The 27,635-nt window shown below is 37.6% G+C and overlaps 1 protein-coding gene across 6 annotated transcripts in view; it reads left to right on the forward strand.

Annotated features, from left to right (window-relative positions):
- Positions 1-26,018, forward strand: part of cped1 (cadherin-like and PC-esterase domain containing 1) — a 229,699-nt gene extending 203,681 nt beyond the window's left edge. Inside the window, exons 18-23 of one of the 6 annotated variants that reach the window (XM_048549259.2) lie at positions 2,017-2,237; positions 4,423-4,524; positions 8,167-8,254; positions 19,070-19,101; positions 20,117-20,154; positions 22,555-22,662. In XM_048549259.2, the coding sequence (XP_048405216.2) occupies positions 2,017-2,237; positions 4,423-4,524; positions 8,167-8,254; positions 19,070-19,101; positions 20,117-20,144 (471 nt within the window). In that variant the 3' untranslated portion in view covers positions 20,145-20,154; positions 22,555-22,662. The other 5 variants (XM_048549256.2, XM_048549255.2, XM_048549257.2 and 2 more) reach the window with 5 other exon arrangements.
- The last annotated feature ends 1,617 nt before the right edge of the window (positions 26,019-27,635 follow it).

The following is a 27,635-nucleotide window of genomic DNA, read 5'->3' on the forward strand; positions in this document are numbered from 1 at the left end:
TATATTTATAGGCAAGAGGCGTGGCTAAGGTATTAAATGAATAATCTGTATTTGTCTTAACTGACAACGCTGATGATACCCAGGCCATGGAGGTTCATCATACCCTCCCTTTTCTTATACTCGATAGCCCAATTTATGAGTGAAAATAATTCAGTCACCGAAAGGGGTTAAACATGATAAGGAAGAGATTTTTTATAACTTGTCTGTACTTAAAGTTGATAAAGCACTGGGATCAGATGAGATGCATCCAAAGTTATTAAAGGACATGGGAGTGGAAATTACACAGACATTAGCAATTATTTATCAAACTTCAGGAGTATGCTGGAGAATTGGAAAATTGCAAACATTATGCCCTCCTTCAAAAAAGGTTTTAAATGTTGGCCCAGCAGTAACAGACAATTAGTTTCACTTCAGTGATGGGGAAACTTCCAGAAACAATTGTTTCAGACAGAATTAATAGTCACTTCAAAAAACCTGGATTGTCTTGGAAAAGCAGGCAAGGATTTGTCAATGGAAAATCATGTCTAACTAATTCGCTGATTTTTTTTGAAGAAGTTACAGAGAGGGTCATGGAATAAAAGCGACAGTAGGAACATGGATATAAAATTTACTGGAATATGGAAAATAGTAATGGTTAAATGAATATTTTCTGGGTTCGAAAATGGTTTGTAATGGATTTTCAAGGGGTCAGTATTGAGGCTGTTGCTTTTACTGACATATATAATTGATGGGGATGACTGTGGATGACACAAAACTTGTGAAAATTGTAAATTTTGAACAACAGTGTAGAACTTCTAAAGAACATAGACACATTGATGGAGTGGAAGGAAAGATAGCAAGTGAAATTCATTGTGAAGAGATGTGAGGTGATACACTTTGATACAAAGAGCATGGAGAAACAATCTAAAGCAAAAGGTGATAATGGGAGCTGCAGATGCTGGAGAATCCAAGATAATAAAGTGTGAGGCTGGATGAACACAGCAGGCTCCTGAGATGCTGCTGGGCCTGCTGTGTTCATCCAGCCTCACATTTTATTATCTAAAGCAAAAGGTACTGCTTTAAAGGGTATGCAGAAGCAGAGAGACCTGTGTACGTATGTACGTTCGTCATTAATAGTGACAAGACAGGTGAAGATAGCTGTTAATAAATCATATAGTATTCTGGGCCTCATATAGAGGCCTATCGAGTACAAGAACAGGGAGGGTATGGTGAATCTATATAAGATACTAGTTAGATCTCAGCTGGAATATTATGTACAGTTTTGGATACCATGCTATAGTAAGAATGTGAAAGCATTGGATTGCAGAAAAGGTTTACAAGAATGGTTTCAGGAGTGAAACACTTCAGTTGTGACAAGAGATTGGAGAAATGAAGACTGTTTTTCTTAGACAAGAGAAGGCTAAGAGGTGATTGATAGAAGTTTTCAATCATGTGTGGATAAGGAGAAACTATTTCCACTTACAAACAGGTCATGAACCACACAGCACAGTTTTAATGTGTTTTACAAAAGAAGCAAATGCAAAATAAGGAAAATCTCTTTCACACAGCAAGTAAAGTTGCCTTCTCAGAGGCTCATAGGGGTACTCTCTCATTAGAGAGAAGATTGATGGTGAATTTAACCTCAGGATCACCCCACCTTAAGTGAAGGGTGAGATTGAGCAGGCAGGACCTTCATAGTAACCTCAGCTAGGGCAAGAATTGAATCTGTGCTGTTGGTATCACATGCATCACAAACTATCCTGAGCTAAATGACCCACAACACAAATTAGGGCCTTAAGCGCACTACCTGAAGACATGGTGGAGAAAGATTCAATTAAGACAATTAGGAGGGCATTGGATGATTATTTAAAAGAAATCAATAGGCAGTGTTTTAGGGAAAAGACGGGAGGCTGACACTAAATTAGATTGTTCAGTGAACCAGTGCAGACATGATGGACTGAATGGCCTCTGTGCACTATAACAATTCTGTGATTTGATAACATCATATCTGATGCATTTTTCTTTTTCATCCATAAGGTTCTTTTTATTGGCGATTCAACTAACAGGGGAATGATGTATTATCTTATGGAAGAAGTGAATGAAACTCTTCAGGAATGGGATAAAGCTCATGACACTAAATTCTATCCCAATTTAAATGGAGGAAAAACATTCACTAGTTATGCTTATTATCCCCAATTCTGGCTGAATTTAAAGCAAAGACCTACATTTGAAAATACTTTGGAACAACTTATTCAAAGGTACTACAAACTTGACCTAATTTTTTTTTCTCTCATCACATTTCTTTGTTCATCTCATCTCATGAGTGCAATGACTCTATCAGGACTTGGCTTCATGGGCGTCCTCCCGCACCTTACCCAAATAGCTATTACTCATAATTAAGGTTTAACACTGACTATTGCCAAGCTACTTATAAACAATTAAATCCATTCTTCCTGGATTAACTACTAGATTAAGTGCAGATTAATTAGTTGTGAATAAACTCACTGAGCCACTAAGAAAAATTTCAGGTCTTCATTCAATGTCTAGAAACACTGTTTGAAGTAAAAGTCAATTTCAATAATATTTACATTTTAAAAGTGCAGGTTAAGAAAAGGTCATGACAGTATTTCAGTAATTCTTTTTCTATAACAGTGAACCATTGTCCTTCAGTAGTACAAACTTCAGTTTTTATGGAAAAAGATCAATTTTGTCAAAGATTTTTTTTCTTGTAGTAATCAGGACACATTGCAAAAAATACCAGTTTAAAAGGGAAAACAAAATTTATGCTAGTGCTGATAGGTTGGCAAGTGGACTATGATTAGTAGAGATGCTCTGGGAAATGCAGCTTTTTTTTATGATTAGCTTCTGCATTCTCCATTCTACAACAATCAGAGTCCAATTATGAACCAATCAGTATTCCCCTCTCAGGGCAGCCACATTGCCATAGTGGTTAGCACTGCTGCTTCAGAGTGCCAGAGACCCAGGTTTAATTCCAGCCTTAGGTGACGGTCTGCGCGGAGTTTGCACATTTTCCCCATGTCTGTGCAGGTTTTCTCCAGGTGTTCTGGTTTCTTCTCACAGTCCAGAGATGTGGTGTACATGTTATGTGGATTAGTGATGGTAAATGCAGGGATGGGTCTGGGTGGGATGCTCGTCAGAGAATTGGAAGAGAATAGATGGGCTGAAAGGCCTCCATCTGCACTGTGGGGATTCTGTGATTCATATGTGGCATAATTTTCATTTTACACTGGTATTTCTTGCAGCTTATCCTGATAAGTGGAGGATAAAAATCTTTGACAAAATGTGTCTTTACTTAGCAAAAAATAGTGAGATGTATTTGTATCGTAAAACAGAAGAGACTAGAGAGACTCAGCAGGTCTGGTAGAATCTATGGAGAGAGACAGAGTTATTGTTTTGAGTGCAGTATGACTGTTTTTTGAAACTCATTTTATTCTTTATCATCTATCCTAATTTCAGATAATTAAAGTGCAGTATGTACTTTTGAATATGTCCAGAGCACAAGATAAAAGAAAAGTTATATTTTCACAGCACTTGACTGCTAAAGGAAAAACTACTTGATTAATGCAAAACATATTAAAACTGTTCATATAATGGTGGACAATAAAATTGACTATAATATCTGGTAACAGCTTGGTTACTAATTTAAAAGGAATTAATTTTTGCAGTTAGCAAAGTGTGAAGCTGGATGAACACAGCAGGCCAAGCAGCATCTCAGGAGCACAAAAGCTGATGTTTCGGGCCTAGACCCTTCATCAGAGGGGGTCCAGGCCCGAAACGTCAGCTTTTGTGCTCCTGAGATGCTGCTTGGCCTGCTGTGTTCATCCGGCTTCACACTTTGTTATCTTGGATTCTCCAGCATCTGCAATTCCCATTATCTCTAATTTTTGCAGTTGTTGACTAGCGACTATTGGAATTAATTTATATTATTTTCACTCTTGAAGAGTGACCTATGCTCCCGAGCTATTCTCAACAGTCATGTTATATATCACCTAATTTGTGGTGAAACTCGAGAATGACAGCAAGCCACGCTATCATGGAGAGCAGCAAGTTCTTGCTAATCTTCTCTTATCTGACAACCAAATGCTCAATGCTGGTCAGATTTGAGAACCCTGGCCTAGAATGTCAATTATAAGCAAGTGAAAAATCCACATCACTATATTGGATGAGGTCATCTAGACCAAGTATCAAAACTAGGATTCTGCTAGTTCATACAGTTCTGTAATAAAATCATTCAGTACATTTACAATGAGCCACTTCCTAAAGTGATTCATAAAATACCAAGAAAAATTAATTTTGCCTCACCTTTAAAAAAGGTTGTATCAAATTGTAAATACATCCTATAACTATTACAAAGTCAATTGTGGGGAAATATACACACTGTAATGCAATTAATTTAAGAATCTTGTTTCTTCCTCCTTTCAGGTCACATCCTTTAGAAAACAATGATCAGACAGTTCTGGTTGTAGGTGGCGTTCAATGGTTAAACACATATCATTTGCACACTATACAAAAGGTTTTACAAAGGTAATGTAGAATGTATAAAGTGGTTTCGTTCCATTTTTACAATGTCTGTTAGCAAATAGGATTATTTTGCTGCACTGCTATCTTTGTTTAAAACAGGCATCCCTACCTTCATTTCTACTCTACCTTCCTTGAATACTTTGACATTTCCTTGTGCAAATGCTTACTTGGAACACATTACAACCAGGACTTGCCACACCACATAACTGCCATACGTCAAAGGCTTCAGCTGTCCCACATTAAACACAACTCTCTTTCTTTAGAAAAGGGTAAATTTGTACACAGAAATTTAGCTGTTCAAATTTAATTTTAATCCAATCACAACCCAAGACTCAACTCTACCTGAGGTTGAAATCTTGTCACAGCTACACTCCACTGATCTCTTGCTACTGAAGATTAATATGTCATTAAAATACCCAAACCTATTCACTTAATTTACACATAATCCAAAAATGCTAATTGGAGAACAGCTAGTTAAGCCATTACATCATCAATTAATCCATTACCAGTTCAACCCAATTCACAAGACCTAGTACTTCTCATTCTACCTCTTATTAGCATTATGCATGAGGCCAAAAGATTTTCTGAATTGCTGCTTTCATTGCAAATAGAATCTTTTGACACTTACTCCATACAACAAATTCACAGACTCCGAAAAGAATAATGACTTGTGATTAAACTAATCAATTAAGATATTGTTATTTTTCAGGGGAAAAAATCCTTTACAATTTTTTGATTTCTGTAATATTTACTAGTTAGGCAGATGGAAAGAGAAAGTTCATACAGTGGGTGGGGTTTTAATTTCTTGATCAAAACCCTGATGTTGTAATGACTTCTGTATATTGATCTGCAGTGACCTAAAAATACATATGTACCTCAATTTTAGTATGCAAAGTATTTAATTGGCCAGGGACATCTTTAACATCCAAGCACCAGCAACAGCATCGAGAGGAGGAGAGGAGGGTATGTTCAACTGTTTCAGACCACAGGAAGGTCAAGAAAGCTGAAGAGAAAATGTCTACTTTTGCAATAGAACATGCCTTTGATAAGAGTTGTTTCATTACTATTGTGGGGGACAGACTGACTGGGGGGATTTTCCAAAAAAGGTAAGGAAAGGATTTCAGAGGCAACAACACATTCAAGTATTTTCAAGAGAAAAGCAGATTGGAGAAAGGACATGGAGTCAAGATGATGACAAGAGATTTATAGGAAAGAGGGACAACATCTGATAACTGCTCATAATATTGAATAAAATGGGGTCTGGGAGAGAAAGTTGGGTGATCAGCAGTTCAGAGGGAATAGGATCAAGTGAACAGCAGTTGGGCCTCATTGGCAAGATGAGCTCAGAAGGAATAGCGAGAGTTCGGGAATAGGACAGAGGCAACATCAAAGGGACGTTTGGCCAGTTAGACTAGTGAGAGAGGGACATGGGAGAGGCAACTGATCTTAGTGACAAAGAAGCTTATGAGCATTCTTGCACTGGTTGTTCAAAGTAAGGGTTGAGAGGCCGTGACGAGGCCTTAACAAAATCATGAAGGGTCTAGGCCTGAAACATCAGCTTTTGTGCTCCTGAGATGCTGCTTGGCCTGCTGTGTTCATCCAGCTTCACACTTCGTTATCATTTAGAGTTGTGGATTAATCAAGAACATTCAACACAGATTTGAAAAAGAGAGTTGGGACTCACTGACTTGGTTGAATTTGTTTTGAAAAGGTACAAGGAAGAACCAATTGAGAGGAGTGTATTTGATGTAGTTTACATGGATTTTAGCAAGGTTTTTGACGAGTACACATGTGGCTGACTGATCATTAATTTAAATGTCCATGCAATTCAAGGGAAAATGGCAAGAGGCATGCAAAACAAGCTCAATGATTGAAAACAAAGGCTTTTAATCAATGTGTTTTAATAACAGAAATATGGTTCCCAGTGGGGTTCCACAAGTCTAAGTACTTTAGCTGTAGCATGTTAAGATATATATCAATATAGCTTAAATATAGCAGGTGTTGATTATGATGTTTGCTTTCGATTTGAAAATCGGTCATTTGGTTAATGGGAAGAAAGCAGTACTGCAGCAAGTTATGATTGGACTGTTCAAGTAGACAGAAAGTGGTGAATGGAGAGGCTCACAACAAAATCTCACTATTAGCTCTTGTGAAACGAATAACAGAGCATTAAAATTGAACAGCAATTTGTGGCAAATCAGAACCCATTACAAACATTTTTTTTCCACCACAAAGTGCTTGTTTATTTTTGCACTAGTAATGACGGGTACTGTGCACTCTTTATTAAGTTTCTGATAATGATCCCTTTTATTTTTATGTAGCCAAGCACTGAATTTAATTTCAGTTTTCCTGCACCTTGCAGATTAGCATTTAGTTTAATGTTTGTACTTAAACAGTGAATTGATTGTAGGAATAGTCATGGAATAAGATGATTTTGCAAAAGGCACAGGTCAGTATATGTCAGAAATTGCTATTTACGCTGTCTAAGAAATAATTGCAAAGCATAAGATCAGACATAATGCTACATGTATCAAAACTAAATTGAATAAAGGAACTGTGGAACTTTGGACTTTGCCAGAGGTGTGCGGGAAAATCATTGAAGTTGTGGCAGCAGAGTGGAAGCAACTTGATGGATGTTCATGACCAGAGGTTCTGTCATTTCAGAAGAATTTATATTAATTCCATCTGATGTAAAACAATTCCTTTCAGATATTGGTAGCATGCTTGGTCACTTTCATCTCGAATAATAAATTTTTCAATTTCTGTCAGAGGAAAGATAAATCAAAATAATAATCGAAAACCCCCATTCAATATCATGGCATTTGAAATAGGCTGCAGCATTTGTGGGAGTCCAGTACAAGAGCTACTCAAGTAAGCATTCCTCTTATTTAAGATAGATCAGGGTTTTGTGAAGTTTCTTCATATTTTGGTTGCTATTTAGATTTATGCTACATACATTGTTCTGTATTTTGAGTTTTGTGAGCACTAATTTATCTCAAGCTCACAAGCAAATACTCATTTTTGGACTTTGATAAATAAAAGTCCATCTTTATTGTTGGTGTTGTATTTAACTTATATTTTACAGATATTTCCTAGCTATCCACTCCACCTCATGCTCCTCCACTAAGACACTTCATAATGGATACTTCTTTCAACAAACCTTTGGAAAACCATTTGGCCCTTCTTAATTGATGCATACATTCAGAAGGACCCCAGTCCCTGGCATTAGCTGGATACATAGTCAAGTTGGTGTTCTGTCATTGTGTGTAAATACATTTCCAGTTTTATGTCCCAATTTACCTCTTAACGGTTGGAATATGTGTCCCCTTGTCCTTTGCACATTCCATGAATTTGTAATTAAAGGATTAATTGGGATCTTATTTAGATTCCATAACTGGCAACATGCTTTGCTTTGGCTGCACCTCACAAGTTTCGTCACCCCAACCCCATATCAAAATGGTGAGGGGCAGATTGGTAAATCTAGAATCACAGGCATCGGAGCAACAATGTGGTGTTCCTCCATGACAAGGACAATCAAAATATAAAGGCATGGTGAGTGAAGAATAAGTCAGCTGAAATGTGTAACCTTTTAAATTATTGATCTCACCTCAAATCTTCAACTCTGTTGTAATTTATATTTTGCAGAGAAAAGTTGTTAAATATTCTTGTAATCGTAAAATCTATAGGAATGGGATTTCACCTGCCAGTGGATGGAATCAGATCCTTGTCTTTGGTAAGCAAACTGGTGCTAATTCATGCCAATCTTGAATAAATTAAGTAAATATTTCTGTGCAAAGTTCAAAGAATGGAAAATTGCATATCAGTATCCTTAATTAAATATGAATATTGAAGATCTCTCAGTATTACAGATGTTTTTGATTTTCTTTTCAAAAAATGGTAAACGAATGGTTTTATCAAAATTCAACCTCACCAATGATTACTGGTAAATTATTCCAATATTGAGTTCCCATTTTATGACATGATTCAACTTCGTAAAATTGAATGCCAATGAGTCTGTTCCCACACAGTGATGTTTTTATCCGAATACCTTGATAAACTAGTTTGCTTTATGGAATCTAACACAAGGAGGCAGTCAGCTCTGAAAAGTCATTCCTCACTAGCCTATGTACTGTGTTGCAGAAATTTTGAAGTCTGTACAGTTATGATAGGATCAACAAAAGGTTCACTCACTGAATAGATTGAATTTGTCATTTAATTTGCTCTGAAGGTCATCTTAACCTTGCATAGTTTTCATTGGGTCTAAATTATGAAACATTCAGAGATCTTCAGAATCATTTATATCTATGGCATTTGCATGACTTTGAAATTCTGACAGCCTCTTAACATGTAACAGAGATTCAAACCAACTTTTAAAGCTCTGCTTCATAACATTCCTCTCAAAATAGCAAACTGAGCATGAATTTTAAGGTACAAAGCACAACATATAAAGAAAAGCCTGTCTTGTATCAAAGATACACAAGAATATAACAAAACTGAAGAACTTTAAGGCATGACTTAACTTTTGGTCTCTCAACTCTTTTGTGATATTTTTGTATCAATGCCACCTCTTGTGACAAAAATAAGCATTCCAGCAGTCAAAATACCTCCCCTATCAGTGCCTAATAAAGCACATAGAAATCAGGGGGTAACATGTTTGAGTTGATCATTTACCATGCAGAAAATATACATCTTGCACTGTTGACAATTTAAGTGAACAATCCTAACACGATAGATGAGTACTGCTAGGACCCTAAAATATAAAACAATAAATTAGCAAGTTCAACGTACACTGAAAATGCTAAGTCAAACCATACGTATTCCACTGATGCTTTCGGGCAACTGTTGCACAGCAATGCAAAATCTGTGTCAGGTCATGCAGGGAAGCAGACTTTTTGGCCCAACTTGACCATCCTCACCTTTACTGTAGTCTACCATTATGTTTGCCTTGTTCTTGCAGTTAAATAGTCCTTATGATTAACTACCAAAACTCCCAAAATATGTCCACAAAATCAAGGAAAATCTCGGCTTATTGGTATTTAGGCAAACTTGTTCCTTCACTGATTTGGTGTTTCTCCCTTGTCTGCTCTGAAAAAAATGCCAGTTGAATTTCCTCATCAGTTTCAGTCCATAAAACATAGGAGCAGACGTAGGCCATTCAGCCCATTAGTCTGTTCCACCATTCAATTAAATTATGGTGATTTCATAACTCTCAATTCCACTGTCTTTCAGAGCAGCTCTTTCCATCATCCTCACAAACAGTTTCTGATGGCTAGGCTACTGTCAAAAAATGGAGTCCAAGTATTATTTATTCACATACCATCATACTAAAATAGAGCTTTTCACACCCACTTCCTGGATTTTAGCTTTGGAATCAGAGACTGTAAATTGTAATGTGAGATCATTATTTTAATTAATCAGAGAAGTGAAATCATGAGCCATAGAAAGGGTTAGTTGCATTCAATTACTTTGTCAAACATTGTCCAAATTTTAAGACTGACTTGCAGGGATTTGCAGTTCCATGAGTATTGGCAGAAAAGAAAATGTCACATGGCCTTTCAACTCCATTTGTTTCAATGGAAAGTGTCCATTTTGGGTTTATATCACATGTCCACATTACGAGAGCATGGCATACCACCTCATAAGGAAGTCTGTTGTTCCTTTAGACTTGATCTCAACACTGAAAACGCGAAGTTTGTACATTACAGGATGATGAGTTCATTTGTTTTACTTTTCGAATGACTGATGCCTAAAACTATTAGCAGTTTTAGAGGATGGAGTTTAGCTGTAGTTCATCTGAGTTTTGTTTGTACAGTACAAAGAGGCTTCTAAATCTGTTACTGTAGATTACTATAGCATTGCAATGATGCTTTCAATGTCACCTCTGATGTCCCATGTTCCACACTTCACAAATTAAAGCCATCATTTTCAATTTAAGTTGCCTTAAAGTATTCATTTTAAGTTATCAATAAGTAAGCAGTACAACATAATATATGATACACTGGCTGATCAAATGCAATGGTAAATTATTAAGTTTAGCTGTCATTCTATTTTTGTTTCATTGTTATATAGATTATACATATGTAGCTTTAAGTGGTTTCAGTGACAGAAGGCATCTTTGTGTTAGTCATTAAGTAATTTACTTTAGGTCACAAAGAAAATTATATTTTCCAGCTTATTATTAGCAAGCTAAAAGTTCTTTCTGCAAGATTTTCCATTAACGCAGGATTTGTGTGACTTAAAAAATATACTTTTACTTTGTTTTAAAGACATTAATGGCATTTCTGTGGCATTGTTCTACTACTTGCAATTATGCATCTGGCTCATTAAAAGACAGATATTTACAGGTTCTTTTTGGTTGAATAAGTAAATACAGAGGGAGGTATTGTGTGTCAAACAGCCTGTTTAATGCAGACAGATTACAATTTATAAAGGTAGTGAAATCGGATTGTGTCGCCTATGCTTTGGGTGAGTCTGCCCTGACAGGTGAGGAAAGTAATTTGGCAAGCCCAGCCTTTCCTCCTAATTTTAATGGATTTCTTATGCATGACAAATGTCAGCAGGGTGTCTAGCGAATAGCATGGTTCCATGAGGATGGAAAATCGGAAGTAAGCTAAACTTGCCTTGACCTGGATGAAACCTGGGGAATGAGAGTAGTGGGACATCATTGTACCTATCAAGTCCATTTTGCCTTTCAGCTAGATCATGACTGATCTCCTCAGCACCATTTTCCTGTGCTATACCCATGGCACTTGATGTCACTAACATGTAGAGATCAAGTGACTCTTCTCTGTTCAAATTGCAAGTTTTGTTTTCACTTATCTTTTCCTTCCATTGGGAAAATGGGAAGCAGTAAAAGAAATGTGAAGAACTCCATTATAAATGCACTTTAATTACATGGGACAAGCATATACACATACCACATGCATCTGTGGCTCTTGCTGCTCCATGCTACGTGGACCTGTTTCGAGCTGGGATGGAAATGACCATCTGTACAGGTTGAGAAAGATGTTGAGGTCAGTACGAGTATGTGTATTTGTATGTTAGAGACTCACACAGTGAATTCTGATATCCAGTCATTTTGGATATCTTTACCATTGGATCAAGGCCTCACTCCACCAGGCCAGGTAGTAGCTGGTGTGCTTTGTCTACCCTATATTAAAGGAATTCACATACAGACATCAGAATCCTCAGACAATCCCTCAGCGACAGAGAAAACTTGTGTACTGTTTGCAACACCCAGGATCTCAGACATTTCCACACATTACTATCTTAAGTGAGATCTAGTGCTCAGGGGACGGCCAGTTCAAGGAACATGGTGGCAGTCCTACCATCTCGTGGAAAAATAAAACAAAGAAGAAAGTCGCCTCCATGGGATTGGTTTCACCATTAAAAATGAACTAGTTGGTGGTCTCAGCGACTGGATGTTAAGTGGAACTCTCATTGAAGTGAGAGCAAGCGTAGTGGGTGTTGGGGAAGAACCAGCCAGGCCTCAGTCTACCTTGACCCTGCGACTCTTGGACTCACCTGATCAAGGCCATTATTTGTCTTCAAAGTGGCAGACAGACATTCTTTAGCTCCATTCAAAGCCTTCTTTTGTGTCTAATTAAACTGTGCCATCTCCATGCATTCCTATTCATTTGTGATGGGTTATCTGCTCAGTGATTTCTCCTGAACATACTGTCCTCCAATTGAGATGGTTTCTAGTTCAACTGGAGAATAAGATGCAAACTGCTGTGAAGTTCTCAGGTTGTGATTGATATCAGCTGTTATTACTTCATTCAGATAAAACATTACAGAAATAGAACATCGAGATATGAAACAGGTTTTCAAGTATGGAAGACATTCCAAGACAACAATATAAGCCACTGTAATGAATGCATGGCTCTATGATACTAAGCATGTCAAGTGAGCAACTAAAGAAACCAATTATCAGGGTGGGGACAGAACAACTCTACACTCTTCTTTCACAGTTCCCAGATCCAAAAAGCCTGGAGTCATTTATTCAAATTTGGGCAGTTTTCCAATGGGAAATCCTCCACATGTGTACCTACTTATCATGACCAAGAACAATGAAAAACAAAACATCCAACCGTTAGAAATTGGTACCCACAGATAGCTAAATCCACAGTCAGTATACATGCCTCCGTGTGTGTGTACATTGTAATGAGTCAAGCATATCACTGTTGCTGGCAGTATTGGTTCTCCACATAGCCAACTTTTGCATCTTACTAAGCATACTTATAGGCCCTGCAAAAAATGTGCCTTATGTCATCTCTAGATTGAACATGTAGAAAAGAAAAGAATTTGCATCCGTTATTGCTCTTTAAGCTTGGTTTTGATCATTAGATCAAACGTGCACACTAAAAGTTTTCCTACAGTCCCTGCAAGATTGTCAGCAAAGTCTCAAAGATATCATGAAAGCCTATTCCTTGATTCCAAATATTGGTGCAAACGTAAAAGTCAAAGTCAAATATGGGTTTAATTATACTGACATTCTTAATACAACAAAACACTTTTCCCTTTTTTTAATTCTGTTGGAGCTGTAAGGCTCCATCTGTTTGCAACTTCTATCCACACAGCTTTGAACTCTATGTTGCACACCAGCATTGGAGCTTTGCCAAAGCAATTCTTCTGATAGTGAAACATAGAAACTAGGAGCAGTAATGGTTGATGCAGCCTTTCAATCCTGCTCTGCCGTTCAATACGATCACGGCTGATCCTGTATATCAATGCTTTCTCTGCATGCCCATTGATGCTTTTAATGTCTAAAAAAAGTTGCGAATTGTATTAACAATGAAGTTAAGATCCAAAAAAGGATGACATTCATGGCATGCCAATTTATTTTGATGAACTGGAACTTTTACTAAAAGTGAACTAAAGAACTTCATGTGAATATTTTAAAATTCATCTGTTATTTTTGCCAGCTGTAGTTTCTAGATTGGTCTGAATCAGTTTGTGCAGAACATCTGCATTTTCAGTTAGTGTTTTGTTGAGGGAGATTCATAGCACCTGACCCACCATTGGCAATTTTCCCCAATAATCCTCTGGTCTTCACTTTATTATGTATACAGTCGTGGTCTCCAGTGTCATTCTTAGGAAGCAAGCAGTTGGAGCATTGACAGTCTCACCACTGCCAGGGTGTTTCAATGTTCACACTACTGGCACCATGTTTAAAGACCAATTGTACGTTATTTCAGACATTCCCAAAGAGAAAAGCCTTCACCCTGTGGCTCTTCACAATTATGGCCCAGACGAAAGCAAAGTTCACTCATTGTTTCGTGGACAGGGACTTGGAGCTGCGGGTTGAGAGGAGGGCCATCTTGTTATCAGCTGACCGCCACAGGAGAACAAGCTAACTTGGACCTGAAATGCCCCAAAAGGGCCTCAAAGTCCACATTTGATGGAAAGTCGACTGCAAATTACAACACAAAGTGGCTGACACAGCAGCTGCAAGCAGAGTTGCCATAGTAACTTTCTGTTTAGGTCTTTGGTAGTGGAGTAAAACTTTTTGACTTTGAAGTGAGGAAATATCTTTTTCACACAGCAAGTCATTAGCGTATGGACTAGGTCATGGAGGCAGATTCAGTTGAGGCATTCAAGAGGGCATTGGATGATTATTTGGATAGTAAAAGTGTGCAGTGATATAGGGAAAGGGCAGGAGATTGGCACGAGGTAAGAGTACTGGTGCAGGCATAATGAGCTGAATGGCCCTTACTTGTGCTGTAACAATTCTGTCATTCACATGCGGTGTGCTGCCTTGTAACTGCTGGCACAGGTTGTAGGTGTGGTATTGATGTAACATTTTGCCAAACAGTAACATGACCACTGCTGGTGACTGTTCAATGTTCTCCAACATGACAAGGTGTCTGTCTTTTCCTCCACACTAAAAAGTAATGCAAGCCAGAGAAGGGTCAGACTGTAACTGACCAACGTTGACCCTACGTATGAAGAAAGAAATGTAAGCAGTAGAGAGGCTGGCAGCCTGTAAGTCAGTGCTGAACACTGTGAACGTGCACTAAGAAAGCAATGTGACGTATACAGAGACTGGCAACATCCACATAAGTGTAAAGTGAGTGAGCATTAAGAAAATAGGCTCAGAGCCGCAGGATGCTTCCTGTGCACAAAGTGGTCTGGCAGAAGAATGCAGGTACGAGGTGTCCCTGATCACCTAAGTAAAGTGCTAAAGGACTGACGAGGAGGCATGATGCCAATTTGCATGCTGCACAATCAAGGAAGATGCTGTCCATGGAGGAACATATTCGGAAAGAAACATGGAGATACCAAGAACGTCAGATGCTGGGGGGGGGGGGTGTCAGAGTCAATACAGTGTAGAGCTGAAGGAACACAGCAGGTCAGGCAGCATTAGAGGAGCAGGAGAGTCAATGCTTCGGGTCTCCCCATGAAGGATCTAGGCCTAAAGCGTCAACTTTCTTGCTCCTCTGATGATGCCTGACCTGCTGTGTTCCTCCAGCTCCACACTGTATTCATTGCTGAAGAAACAGTTGGATGATGGCAGGGTATGCATTCTGTTGAGCTATAGGTGCCCACTCTGACTCATATGCCGACAATTTTCATCATCTTGTCTCTCAGGCAAGGAGAAGAGAATTAGAAAGTCATGCATAAATAAGGTGAGTGGGGCTTTTTAAAAGTTTATTAAAATGCTGGATAATAAGGTAGTCATCACTCAACGATGAGATTCTGAAGTTGCCACCTAAGATTTGAGGGGAAACCTCAAAAAAACACTTTGATGTCAAAATTCTATTTTCTTCATTCCATATTTTCCCAAATGTTTTGTCATTGTTTACACTACAGCCAAGCAAGGAAAATCCCACACCCTTACAATTTTTTTTTACTGATAAAACTTAGCAAACTGTAAAGTTCTGAAACTTTGACTTATTGGAATTAATATTACAAAGATAGAAAGGTTAGCAGTTATTTAATTTGCTTCACAATTAAAAGTACATTTCTTTACAAATTGATGTTCAAGTGGACCAACTCAATAGTCTGATGTAATAGTAGTGATAGAACACTTTTTTGGGTTGCTAAAAATTTTGTCAACTGACTGTAAGATATAAAGTTAGTTTCGATTTAACTCATTTGAACTCAAGTTATTTTACATATAAACAGTTACTTCAGCACACTGACGAAAGAGCAGCAATCTGAAACCTTGTGATTTTAAATAAGTCTGTTGGACTATAACCTGGTGTCATGTGACTCTTGACTTTGTCCAATAGTGACATCTCCACATCACACTAAACCTCTAGTGATTGAAATGTAGACATCATTGTATATGAACGTAGAATAAAGCCAAGTATCCCAAACAGCTTCATTAAAAATAACAACACTGGATGTGTTTTGTTTCACTTCTTAAGACTTAAGTTTTTATACCAAATGCCTCCACAAACCAATTTTCTGTTTCTTTAGAGGCTTGCTGCTAAAACTAACTGTGCTGGGGGTGGGGGTGGGGGTGGGGGTGGGGGTGGGGGTGGGGGCAGGAGGGGAAATGGAGAATGCTATGATGTATTAGAGGGTTCTGTCTTTGAAGTTACTGGCACAAATTTTAGGAATCTGACAGCATAGTGACAATTATTTTCCTTGGTAATTGCTGTAGAACAGTCTGCAGGTCTTTAGAAAAATTTAGTAAAACATTGCTATGCAGAATTAATGCTCAAACCATGGAAATATTTGCACTGAGTTTCAGATGGTATATTAACAGTTTCAGTTACTTGCATTTTCTTCCTTCTCTTGGAGATTTGAATGAGAAAACCCTTAAACCAATTTGATCTTGACCTTACAAAAAAAAGCTATAATGCCATCCCATGTTTTTAGTTCTGTGCTCAAATTAGTAGGTCAGCAGTCACTCAGCAGAATTGGATTGCGAACTTAGGTTCTGAATTCAAATATTTGCATAAGACCCAGACCTATAAACCCCCCAGACAAATAGTGTAAAAGATCTGTGAATCTACTGTACCCAATTGCAGCTGTATCTCTGTGGAGGGATTCCAAATAGACCAGTCATTTAAGGCTACTTTACAGTCAGAGTTATATAGTAGTGGAAACAGACCCTTCAGTCCATCTAGTATGCTGACCATGTTCCCAAATTAAACTAGTCCCACCTGTGTTTGGCCCACATCCCCCCCAACCTTTTCTATTCATGTAATTATCCAAATGTCTTTTAAATGTTGTAACTGTGCCTGCATCCACCTCTTCCTCTGGCAGTTCATTCCATACATTAATCATTCTCTGCATAAAAAAAAGTTGCTCCTCCTGTCCTTTCTAAATCTTTCTCCTCTCACCTTAAAAATATGCTCCTAGTTTTGAACTCCCCTATCTTGACCGTTGACGTTTTTGTGCTCCTCTATAATGCTTCAAATTAACACTACCAAAAGCTTGGGAGCAAAGTACCTGCTTAATCCTTTGTCTTAGCTAAGAGTCCAAAGGCAAACAAAGAACATGAAACAAAATAGACAGTGACAAAAACAAAATCATTTTCAAATATCAAAATGTTAAAACTGTTGAATATTTATATCACTGTAGCAAAGTATTTTTCAACAATTACAAGAGAAATTTACCAAAAAAATACACTTGTAGTAGTCAATAGACCCCATTCATTGGGAATTTGTTAGTTCAGTTGACTGGACAGCTGGCTTATGATGCAGAGTGATACCAACAGTGGGTTCAAATCCTGCACCAGTTGAAGTTACTAAAAGACTTTCTTTCTCACCCTCTCCCCAAGTCTGAAGTATGATGACCTTCAAATTAAACTACCACCAGCTGCTTCTCTCTAATGAGAGAGTCCTATTGGCTACTGGGACAAAGGTGATTTCACCTTTTAATTATCATCCACAATAAGTCACATTAGCTGTAGAATCTTACTTTTTTTTGTTCTTCAACATGTTAGTCACAGCTGTTTCTTATTTTGAGAAATATAAGATACTTGTACATTTGTCCATTTCATCTAAAAACATGTCCATAACAAATGTGATATCCATGAAGGTTAATGCACTTAAGCAATGCTAAAGGCATTTCTGATCAAACTTTATTGTGGTGTTGTGACTTAAAGCAATCCTCAGCGTTAGGTTTTATAATTTCATGATAACAAAGTGTGAAGCTGGATGAACACAGCAGGCCAAGCAGCATCTCAGGAGCACAAAAGCTTTTGTGCTCCTGAGATGCTGCTTGGCCTGCTGTGTTCATCCAGCTTCACACTTTGTTATCTTGGATTCTCCAGCATCTGCAGTTCCCATTATTTCTGTTATAATTTCATGCTATTTTCAATCTGTCATTGCAAGTGGTAAAATTGTATTGGTAATTTTTCATATTACTTTGTTATTAATTTGATAATTGGACAATTTTTCATTTGGGTTAGATGATAACCTCCCAGTTGCCAGGGACAGAAAACATTGCTAAAGACTTGGATCAGCCTGCAGGCCAACTTTCTGGATATAAATGCTAACAAAACAAAAGGAAGGTAAAGTTGTTGAAAAATAATGGCCCTGATATTCCAATGGCCAAAAGAGTCATTGGAGCAGAGTAGATTGAGGTTGCACCTTGGAACCAAGGTATAGATAAGTCAATGGGAATGCCTACAAAGTTGAACTTCCCAGTGGACAATTCCCTCACATCTAGAATCCTCTGATACTATTAAAATCAGAAAATTTGAAGGATCCTGACTTGTTTAAGATTAATAGTTACCCAGGAAAGATTAGAGGGTTAAAAACCCAGTGTAATTCAGGACCACAGAATTGTTAAAGTACTGAATGAGGCACTGCTCTACACTGACTCTTTAAACAAGCATTATCACCCAGAGCTAATCTCCTGTTTTATTCCCAACACCCTTGCACACTATTTCTGCCTAACTAATCATCCAATGGCCTCTTGAGTGTGTCAGAAATGAACTCTTCATTAACAATTAAACTGACCCCCTCCAACCTCCAGCTTACCACTGACACTGTGCCCAATTGCATCTTCCCTGATCTCTGACACCGCACACCCTCTGACTAGTCCAGCTGGAACTGACTTAACACCACAAACCATAATCTGTCATTTTTTTCAATATCAACTCATAGCACTTTCCAAGTCCATTCACCCAGTATACACTCTGTACAGATCAAATGAACCCTGTAAGCACAATGGCATGTTTGGAAGAAGTGTAAAAATCAACACCTTAACTTTCTTTAAAAACTGAATTAACTAAAATCCTTTAATAGTGTCAATCAACCAGACCATTTAAGGAATCAATAGCAGGAATTACAAACACATGTTATCTCTTTACTTCGTGTAAATAATCATTGACAAAATATATCAATTGACAGCCAAGCCTCATTATAAATGCTCATGAGTGGTAGATTGAGTTTAAATCTGTCTTTACCTAATGACTTAGCCTACCTATTTCACTTTACAGCCTCTTTGCATCTTCCTCACAGTTTACTTTCTCCCCTCACTTTGTCTTCTATGATATGGTATTTCAAATATTTGTCTGTTTATGCTTTAAATGTGATGAAATATGAAATATGATGTGTTAAATTTCCTGTTACCACCCTTTCAGGCTGCAAGTTCCAGATCCCCAGCACCTTCTCGGTGAGATAATTCTCCATAACTCCCATTTAATCCTTCTTTTAATTATTTTATATTTTATTATCCTAGTGATTGGCCTCTCTTCCTACCTTCTAACCTCTGCATGGTTTTATATACATTAATTAAATCTCTCCTCAACTATTACAACAAAAGCAACTTCAGTGTATTCAATCTAAAATTATCCTTTCCTTGTAACATCCTCGTAAATTTCCTCTCAGGGACAATCTGTAATGTCACCTTCTAGGAACAATGGTGCAGGTAACAATTATCTGTATTGCAAACATACAATATCACCAGGGCTATCTCCAAGTGAAACCTCAAATACATAAATTGTATGTATGATGTAAGTATCTCTAACAAATTGTCTCACTACTGCTAATAGTTGCTTTGGAGTACATACCCCAAACACAGTTAAATTCAACTCACTTACAATCAGTCATTTAGAGCTCATTCATGCTCATTAATGTGATTTTATGAGAGGACACCCTCAAACATTAGCATGTGAGAAGCTATTAGTGATCTGCAAATCAAACAGTTTCTGTGTTATACAGCTCAGCACATGACAGCCCAAATCATTTCTGAGAGAAATGAACCAAATGGCTGTGGGATATCTGGCAATGATGTGTTTAATTAGGGTTACTCACATCCTAAAGTAGGGATGTAGTGTTATCAGGAGGTCACTAAATGGCTGAATAATTATCCGTCAATACTACATCAAGGAAGACACCTAGCAAGACCCTTCCAAGCATAGACAGCATAGAAAGTTCACACTGCAAATAAGTTCAACAAAAAATTAAAACTCTGCATCACCACTCAAAACAAGTTCTCTTCAGCAGCCTATGGTTCCTTTACTGTTTAGAAATTTACTTTGTTCATCATTTGGCAAAACTTATTCACACTCTGTCTGCTGAGTCTTAGTATCTTGTGCACTACCCCACTGTCAAAACACAGTAGTATACGTTGTTCTGGAGACTCTTCCATTTCATACAACTGAATGCCTTACTTTGCTGTTTCAAAGGTTGTTAAAAGACCGCTGTCACATCTGAGCCAGACCAGGTAAGGATGGCAGATTTCCTTCGTTAAAGGACATCAATGAACCACAGAACTTTTAATAAAAGAAAAATCAATTATTAATTAATTGGACTTAAATTCCACCATGATGAAATTCAGAAGTATGATCCCAGGGCTTTATAAATTTGGTTCTCCTGATTGCCAACCATAACATTAACACTACATGACTTCTCCCCACTATTGCACCAGTTCATTAAATTCATAGGCAAAAGTAGAGGCTTTCTGTATTAGCCCTTTATTTCAATTTTATCACACTACTAAACATTGATGGGTAGTCTTTTAAGCACATGATGTTTACTTTTAATTTTGTACTATGATTTTCACTAAAATTGTCAAATATTAAAAATTACAATTCTTCATACCAAACAGTTGAACCAAAATCAGTACAAAATCTCCCTAAGTTCAAGATAGCAAATGCATTACAACACCACAGAGAAGAAAGTGGAGACAACTTTGAGGAAATCCTTAAGTATAGTTTCTATGTGTCTGTACATTTGAAGTACTGCATATTTTGTGCATGCCACCTGGACATTTTATAAGTTACTTGATACTCTTTCTATGAAGGTTAAGGTTGACAGAATCAATCCTAAGGTATCATTTCAGAAGATTAAATATTTAATGACATTATGATTCAAACCTTTGAAAGTCTCAAGGTTGCAATGGGGATATAGCAGCAGGTGTGGTAAACAGAAGCACTAATGGATTGAATTTCAAGTCTAATTAACTGCATTGCCCTTTCATATAGCAAAACGCTTGGTTGACCTTAAGGCCTATAACATGATTAAGATATGTAAGTATCTTGTACTGCGGGACAAGAGCCAAAATTTAAAGTACTACTACTTTTAATATCATAAATCTCCACAGTCTTCACGAATTAACCAACTTACAGAAGTTAACTAACTTCTTTGGAAAATAATCATTGATGTCAAATAGCAGGGCTAGTCTGTTTCCATGTTGTCATTTCTATTGAATTCCATGCAAGAAAATATAATACTCTTGGGGTATCCCTGTGGCCAGTTTTAATGGAAGAAAGAAAATCTTTTGGTGCCTGACTGCTCTTCCTATAACGCTACCCTTGTATGGGTCAAACAGAATTTCCAATAACATTCAGGCTCGTAATCTTTTCCACAATTATCTGATATGCGCACATATACTCTTTTAAATATGAGCACAGAAAAGTAAATGGGTGGTGTACTCAGAACTCACACCCAAAGATATATACTCAAGGCTCACTAAGTTGCTGGGAATATGAACCCAGCTTTCTAATACAGTTCAACAATTGAGGGTCTGGAGAATTAGGTTTACACTTGGTATTGGCCTGCAGTTAAGTCCTGGGCAGAAGGAAGAACAGAAAGTGGGACAGCAAGCATAGGCTGGCAGCAGGCTACAGCCATGGAGCCAAGAGGAACTCTCTTTCTTTAAAAAAAAACTGCGGATGCTAAAAGTCAGAAACGAAAACAGAAATTGGTGTAAAAACTCAGCAGATCTGGCAATATCTGTGGAGAGAAAACAGTTATCGTTTAAGTTCCGCTGAACCTTCTACAGAACTTTTGCTTTTTTGTTCCATGCTAACACACAAATGAAATTGAGCTTTATATATCTTTTGATTGATGACCACAGTTTATGAGACCCAGACAAGCTCAAAGAGCACTTGATGCACACTTGGCACTGGGAGTACTAATTTCAAGCATTCTACTACTCAGCATGTTGCACCCTGATTTGCCCAATCAATGGGAAACCTTTGTCATTCAGCCACTCGTTCATAAATACAAGGGTGCCATGCTCTTCTATGAGGACATCCTGACCAATTCTCGAGGAGATCTCTCATGTCCATAAATTGGTTCCCAAATTGTTATCTTGGCAACATCATGGTACTCCCCAACGTAGTAGGTAGAAATGATGTAGATCACTATACTCTAGAGTTTCATGATACAGCTTGAGTTCAGTACTATTGCTCTCCTTTGAAAGGACGTTTGGAAAATGTTTCTCAAATTAAGAAATGCATTCACTTACTGATCTTGTCAGAGAAATGACTTACTTCATTACAGGAAAGCAAATTATAAATCTGCATGACCTACAATGTATTTGTACCACTGGTTCAAAATTGCAGTTGTCTTGAATCACATTCTGTAAGTCAGTAGTTTGTACTGAGATGCTTTCAAGGACTCTTGTCTTTCAGAAAATTAGGACAACAACAGGGATACCATAAAATAGCCATACAAGTGTGACCCACATTCTAAGAACAAATATGAGAAAGAATCAATAATGTTCAATAAAAGAGAAGTTTAGACTAATCCCCGATTGAACCTCCATGTCATGTAGTAGACTACAATTTGTTAGTATGTGAGAGATGCAAGACATCTCCTGTGATTTTTGTTATTACAGAATGAAGTACAAAACTTGTGGAAAGAAAACACAGAAATACTTTCTCAAGCAAAAGACTACGGTTACGATGTTATTGATACATTTAGCATCACTATGGGACGCCATAAAGAATTTCTTCAGGGAAAGTGTGCATGTCATTTTCATGAGGTAACTAAACTTGCATTTTTAAGTAACGTTTCCCCTGAGGCTTTCTTGAAATCAATCTACTATACTAACATTTTAAGTGCATTTACCTTTATATTAATTTACAGGCAGTAATTTTCAGCTTGTTTCATTTATTTCCCCTTTTTTGCACTTATTGACAAGTTAATGGGCTGATTAGCGTTTAAATCTCTCTTAGTAATTAAAGGGTTCCATAGAATCTGGTCCTGCATATTTATTTAATCATAACACATGAACTTCAGTTTTCCATAATGCTTTCCACTTCCCAAAATCTTTTGAAGGGTCCTTTTCCATCTCCTAGTCCTCCATCAAATTGACTTTGGACATAAGGTGACTTCTTTCTTGGACATGTGATTCAGCACCAGGATAGTACAGGAGAGGAGAGCAGCATGATCAGATCAAGAGAAGCAGCCAGCATAGCAGAGATTGGCAGTCTATTTATGTGTGCATAAATCATAATGGTCTTATTTGGGCCTCTTTGCTGAGCTATACATTTGACAGCTGCGGCTCTGTAAAGATGCCAGGGGACAATTTCATTCTTAAATTTCAATTTCATTTCTTCCCCATGGAAGGCTCATTCAGAAGGTCAGGAGGAATGGGATACAGGGGAACTTAGCTGCTTGGATACAGAATTGGCTGGCCAACAGAAGACAGCGAGTGGTAGTAGAAGGAAAATATTCTGCCTGGAAGTCAGTGGTGAGTGGGGTTCCACAGGGCTCTGTCCTTGGGCCTCTACTGTTTGTAATTTTTATTAATGACTTGGACGAGGGAATTGAAGGATGGGTCAGCAAGTTTGCAGACGACACAAAGGTCGGAGGTGTCGTTGACAGTGTAGAGGGCTGTTGTAGGCTGCAGCGGGACATTGACAGGATGCAGAGATGGGCTGAGAGGTGGCAGATGGAGTTCAACCTGGATAAATGCGAGGTGATGCATTTTGGAAGGTCGAATTTGAAAGCTGAGTACAGGATTAAGGATAGGATTCTTGGCAGCGTGGAGGAACAGAGGGATCTTGGTGTGCAGATACATAGATCCCTTAAAATGGCCACCCAAGTGGACAGGGTTGTTAAGAAAGCATATGGTGTTTTGGCTTTCATTAACAGGGGGATTGAGTTTAAGAGTCGTGAGATCTTGTTGCAGCTCTATAAAACTTTGGTTAGACCGCACTTGGAATACTGCGTCCAGTTCTGGGCGCCCTATTATAGGAAAGATGTGGATGCTTTGGAGAGGGTTCAGAGGAGGTTTACCAGGATGCTGCCTGGACTGGAGGGCTTATCTTATGAAGAGAGGTTGACTGAGCTCGGTCTCTTTTCATTGGAGAAAAGGAGGAGGAGAGGGGACCTAATTGAGGTATACAAGATAATGAGAGGCATAGATAGAGTCGATAGCCAGAGACTATTTCCCAGGGCAGAAATGGCTAGCACGAGGGGTCATAGTTTTAAGCTGGTTGGTGGAAAGTATAGAGGGGATGTCAGAGGCAGGTTCTTTACGCAGAGAGTTGTGAGAGCATGGAATGCGTTGCCAGCAGCAGTTGTGGAAGCAAGGTCATTGGGGTCATTTAAGAGACTGCTGGACATGCATATGGTCACAGAAATTTGAGGGTGCATCCATGAGGATCAATGGTCGGCACAACATTGTGGGCTGAAGGGCCTGTTCTGTGCTGTACTGTTCTATGTTCTGTGTTCTATGTTCTATGACTGTTTTGTCATGGCAATTAAGAGGTGACAAAAGGGAATATAAAAAAACTTTGGAAAAAGGCCAAAGGATAAGTAGTTAGGCAAAAAGTATACATGATACGAAAATAATTTTTAAAAAATTTTAAGATAATAAAATAATCAAAATGAGAGTTAAGAATTAAAGATATCCACAAAGGGACAAACAATATAACCTCAAAGGAGATATTGCCGAAATAGCAAGGTTACAAATAGATTTTAATGCTTCAGCTTCAATGAAGAAACGAACAAAGGGGAAATGACAGTCTTATTACAAGAGGTATAGTGCAACAGTTGAAAGTTTAAAAAAAACCTAACTATCTGATTAGATATTTTAAATCCAAGTAGGAGGCTTATTGGTGTCAGGATAATATGTTCCAGATTTGGTTGATTCAAAATAAAAACTGCACTGTTTGGACTTGAAATATTGAATCTAAACTTGTCAAAAACAAATGCTCTTTTAAAGATATAAATTAGTATTTTTTTCTTTCTTTTTAGGTAGATAAGTTTGAATTTTCCCAAACAACAATTCACAGAAAAATAAGACACACAACCTACTCCTTTGGGGGAAAAGGCACTTCAAGTCGTAGCAAACAGTCAGTGGTACAGGACATTTTACCTGTTTTAAAATCACACTATCATGTCACTGGTCCAATAAACCAGGCTTATTCAGAAATTTTTCTCAGCAGAGTCTGTGTGAACAGATTGAATATTATGACCCCTCAGCTATAAAAAATGGACAGTTTTAAGATTTGCTGTTTCCCTGGAGATCAGTGCAAAATACCACACGGCATGTATTCATTTCTCTCTTATTGGCTACGAATGTTACCATCAAAGACATGTGACACGTTTTAAACCTTTATGAAATCAATATGTGCCCCTGCAAATTTGAGGTTTCGAATGGCAGATGGAAAGCCTGAAAATTGATGTAACTTATTGTCTGGCCAGATGAATTGCATAAGCAGCTGTAACTGAAACAAAGTATTTTACAGAGGATTAAGCTACACAAGAGACTTGAAGTCCTTAAGTAAGCCAGTTAATCCTTTTGGTGCAATATTCATTCACTTTCTGCACTATTATTGTGAAATCAGTTATATGACAGTATTTCTGAATAAGTTTTATTTTTATATGTATTGTTCACTTGGAACCACATTCCCTAGATATCGCTGAAGATATCAAATTATATATACCTCACATTTCCTGTATTTATATTGCCTTTTTTTTTGCTTGCAAAAGTAGTTTAGGATAAAAACCTGCATTCTCAATGTCTTATTATTTTTTACACACAGAGATGTTTTATGTTTACAAAGTTTTGATATTTTGTATATCTACTTTTAATAATTTTTATATGCATTTATAATGTTTTCTATGAAAGTTGACAGTGCTTAAGCACCTGGTACGATGGAAGGTAAATGTTTTGTGATACAGGCATACAGTGAACATCATTACATTTGGAAAATTGGACTAAAGAATATAATTTGTTTTTAAAAGCCAGTTATAATCACTTTGTGGATTTTATCATGGATCTTTTTACGTAACTGTAAAAATAACTTGTTACATGTTGAATAAACAAGTATATCTCTCTGTCATTGCCCACAGATTAATTAAAGAATATGTTGTTCCATACTAATTGGAGTATTTATGTCATTTATAGTATAATATGAATGTCACCCGTTACTATGACTGAAAATTTCAGCTTCTATCTTTATTGTGATATTCTGGGATTATTTCTATATTTGTCCATTTAATTGTAAACCCATTACATTTTAAAATATGAGTTTGCATCATGGACCAGAAAAAACGAATAATGCATTTATTAGCATTAGATAAAGTAGATTAGCTCGTGTGTGGGGTCAATCTTGTACTTTGATGCTAGTGGTACCAATGCTGACATTTGGTAGTACTAGATATTGGCCCTGACTTTAGTAGCACTAATGAGTTCTCTTGAGATTGGCAGAACCTGGTAAGGGGAACTGGAGTTTGGCAGTTATGCAGTGTAACTGCTGAGTTCTGCAAGACTACTCAATCCTTTGATCCTGCAATTGTTTGGAAAGGAAATCTGGGGTTTGATTAATCCATTGAAGCCAAACCAGAGGTTCGGCAGAGCTTGGGATGAGGTTTGGCCCACGCAGTGGCTTCTTGGTATCAATCATTGTTGAGGAGAGGTTGAAGTTATAGCCTGCCAGCACTGGTGACAGAACTCCACTACCTTGCAGCAACAAGTTGTGACCTTGTAGAAGATTTGCACAAACAGTTGGTGCTTCTGGCTGGGTTGTATATCTTTGACAGTTGCTCTCTTTCAGCTGTGAAAAAATGTAAATACCTTTTATGTTTATGTTTATCAAAATACAGGTAATAACTGTTTCCTATCAAAGATCAATTAATTTGATCTCTTACCTGGCATAGAAACTCAGATTTTGATTAGGAATAACTCCAAGGGCTGATTTTCTTACCCTCCCTCTCATACACCAATGATAGACAGGAGCAACTGATCTAGTCCATGATAAAGGAAAATAGGATGAAAATTTCATCATGAACGATCTGTGTTTAAACTCTATTTACTTGCTCTATTACCAAATCTTTAGTGGTCTAACCCAATAAAGATCTGTTTTTCTCAATTTCAAATGTTCAAATGACACAACCTCAACAGCTTTTTGAGGAAGAGTTCCAGATTTCCACTACCTTTTCTACGAAGAAGTGTTTATTGATATCACCCCTGAATGGCTAATGGAAAGTGGTAGCCAAAACATTCTGCACAGACTTATCAATCCTAGGGAACGTAAGATTTTGGTCTTTCTCCTGGGATCACAAGAAATTCCTTTGTTGGCATACATTGAGGAGAGGCTGTAGTGCCACATTGATGCACACAAGATCAGAGAGCAAATTAGGCTGAAGCTCAATCTACCTATTTTCCTTTTGACTGTTCGTAGAAATGAAAATTCTTAGATTTTAGAACAATTCACAGAACAGTGATGACAATTAAATTCATTTGTGTTTTAAAATTCAGCTGTTAGTTGGAAACAATGAAATTAGCCTATGAGCATAGCAACAAACAAAAAGTGAGTCTAACAGCATTAGATAGAATATTACAGACTGGTTCAGTAGAACTGAAGGTAATTTGACCCAGTGATAATGGGAACTGCAGATGCTGGAGAATCCAAGATAATAAAATGTGAGGCTGGATGAACACAGGCCCAGCAGCATCCCAGG

This window comes from Stegostoma tigrinum, chromosome 18 (genome assembly GCF_030684315.1).
Source record: "Stegostoma tigrinum isolate sSteTig4 chromosome 18, sSteTig4.hap1, whole genome shotgun sequence".
Taxonomy (NCBI): Eukaryota; Metazoa; Chordata; class Chondrichthyes; order Orectolobiformes; family Stegostomatidae; genus Stegostoma; species Stegostoma tigrinum.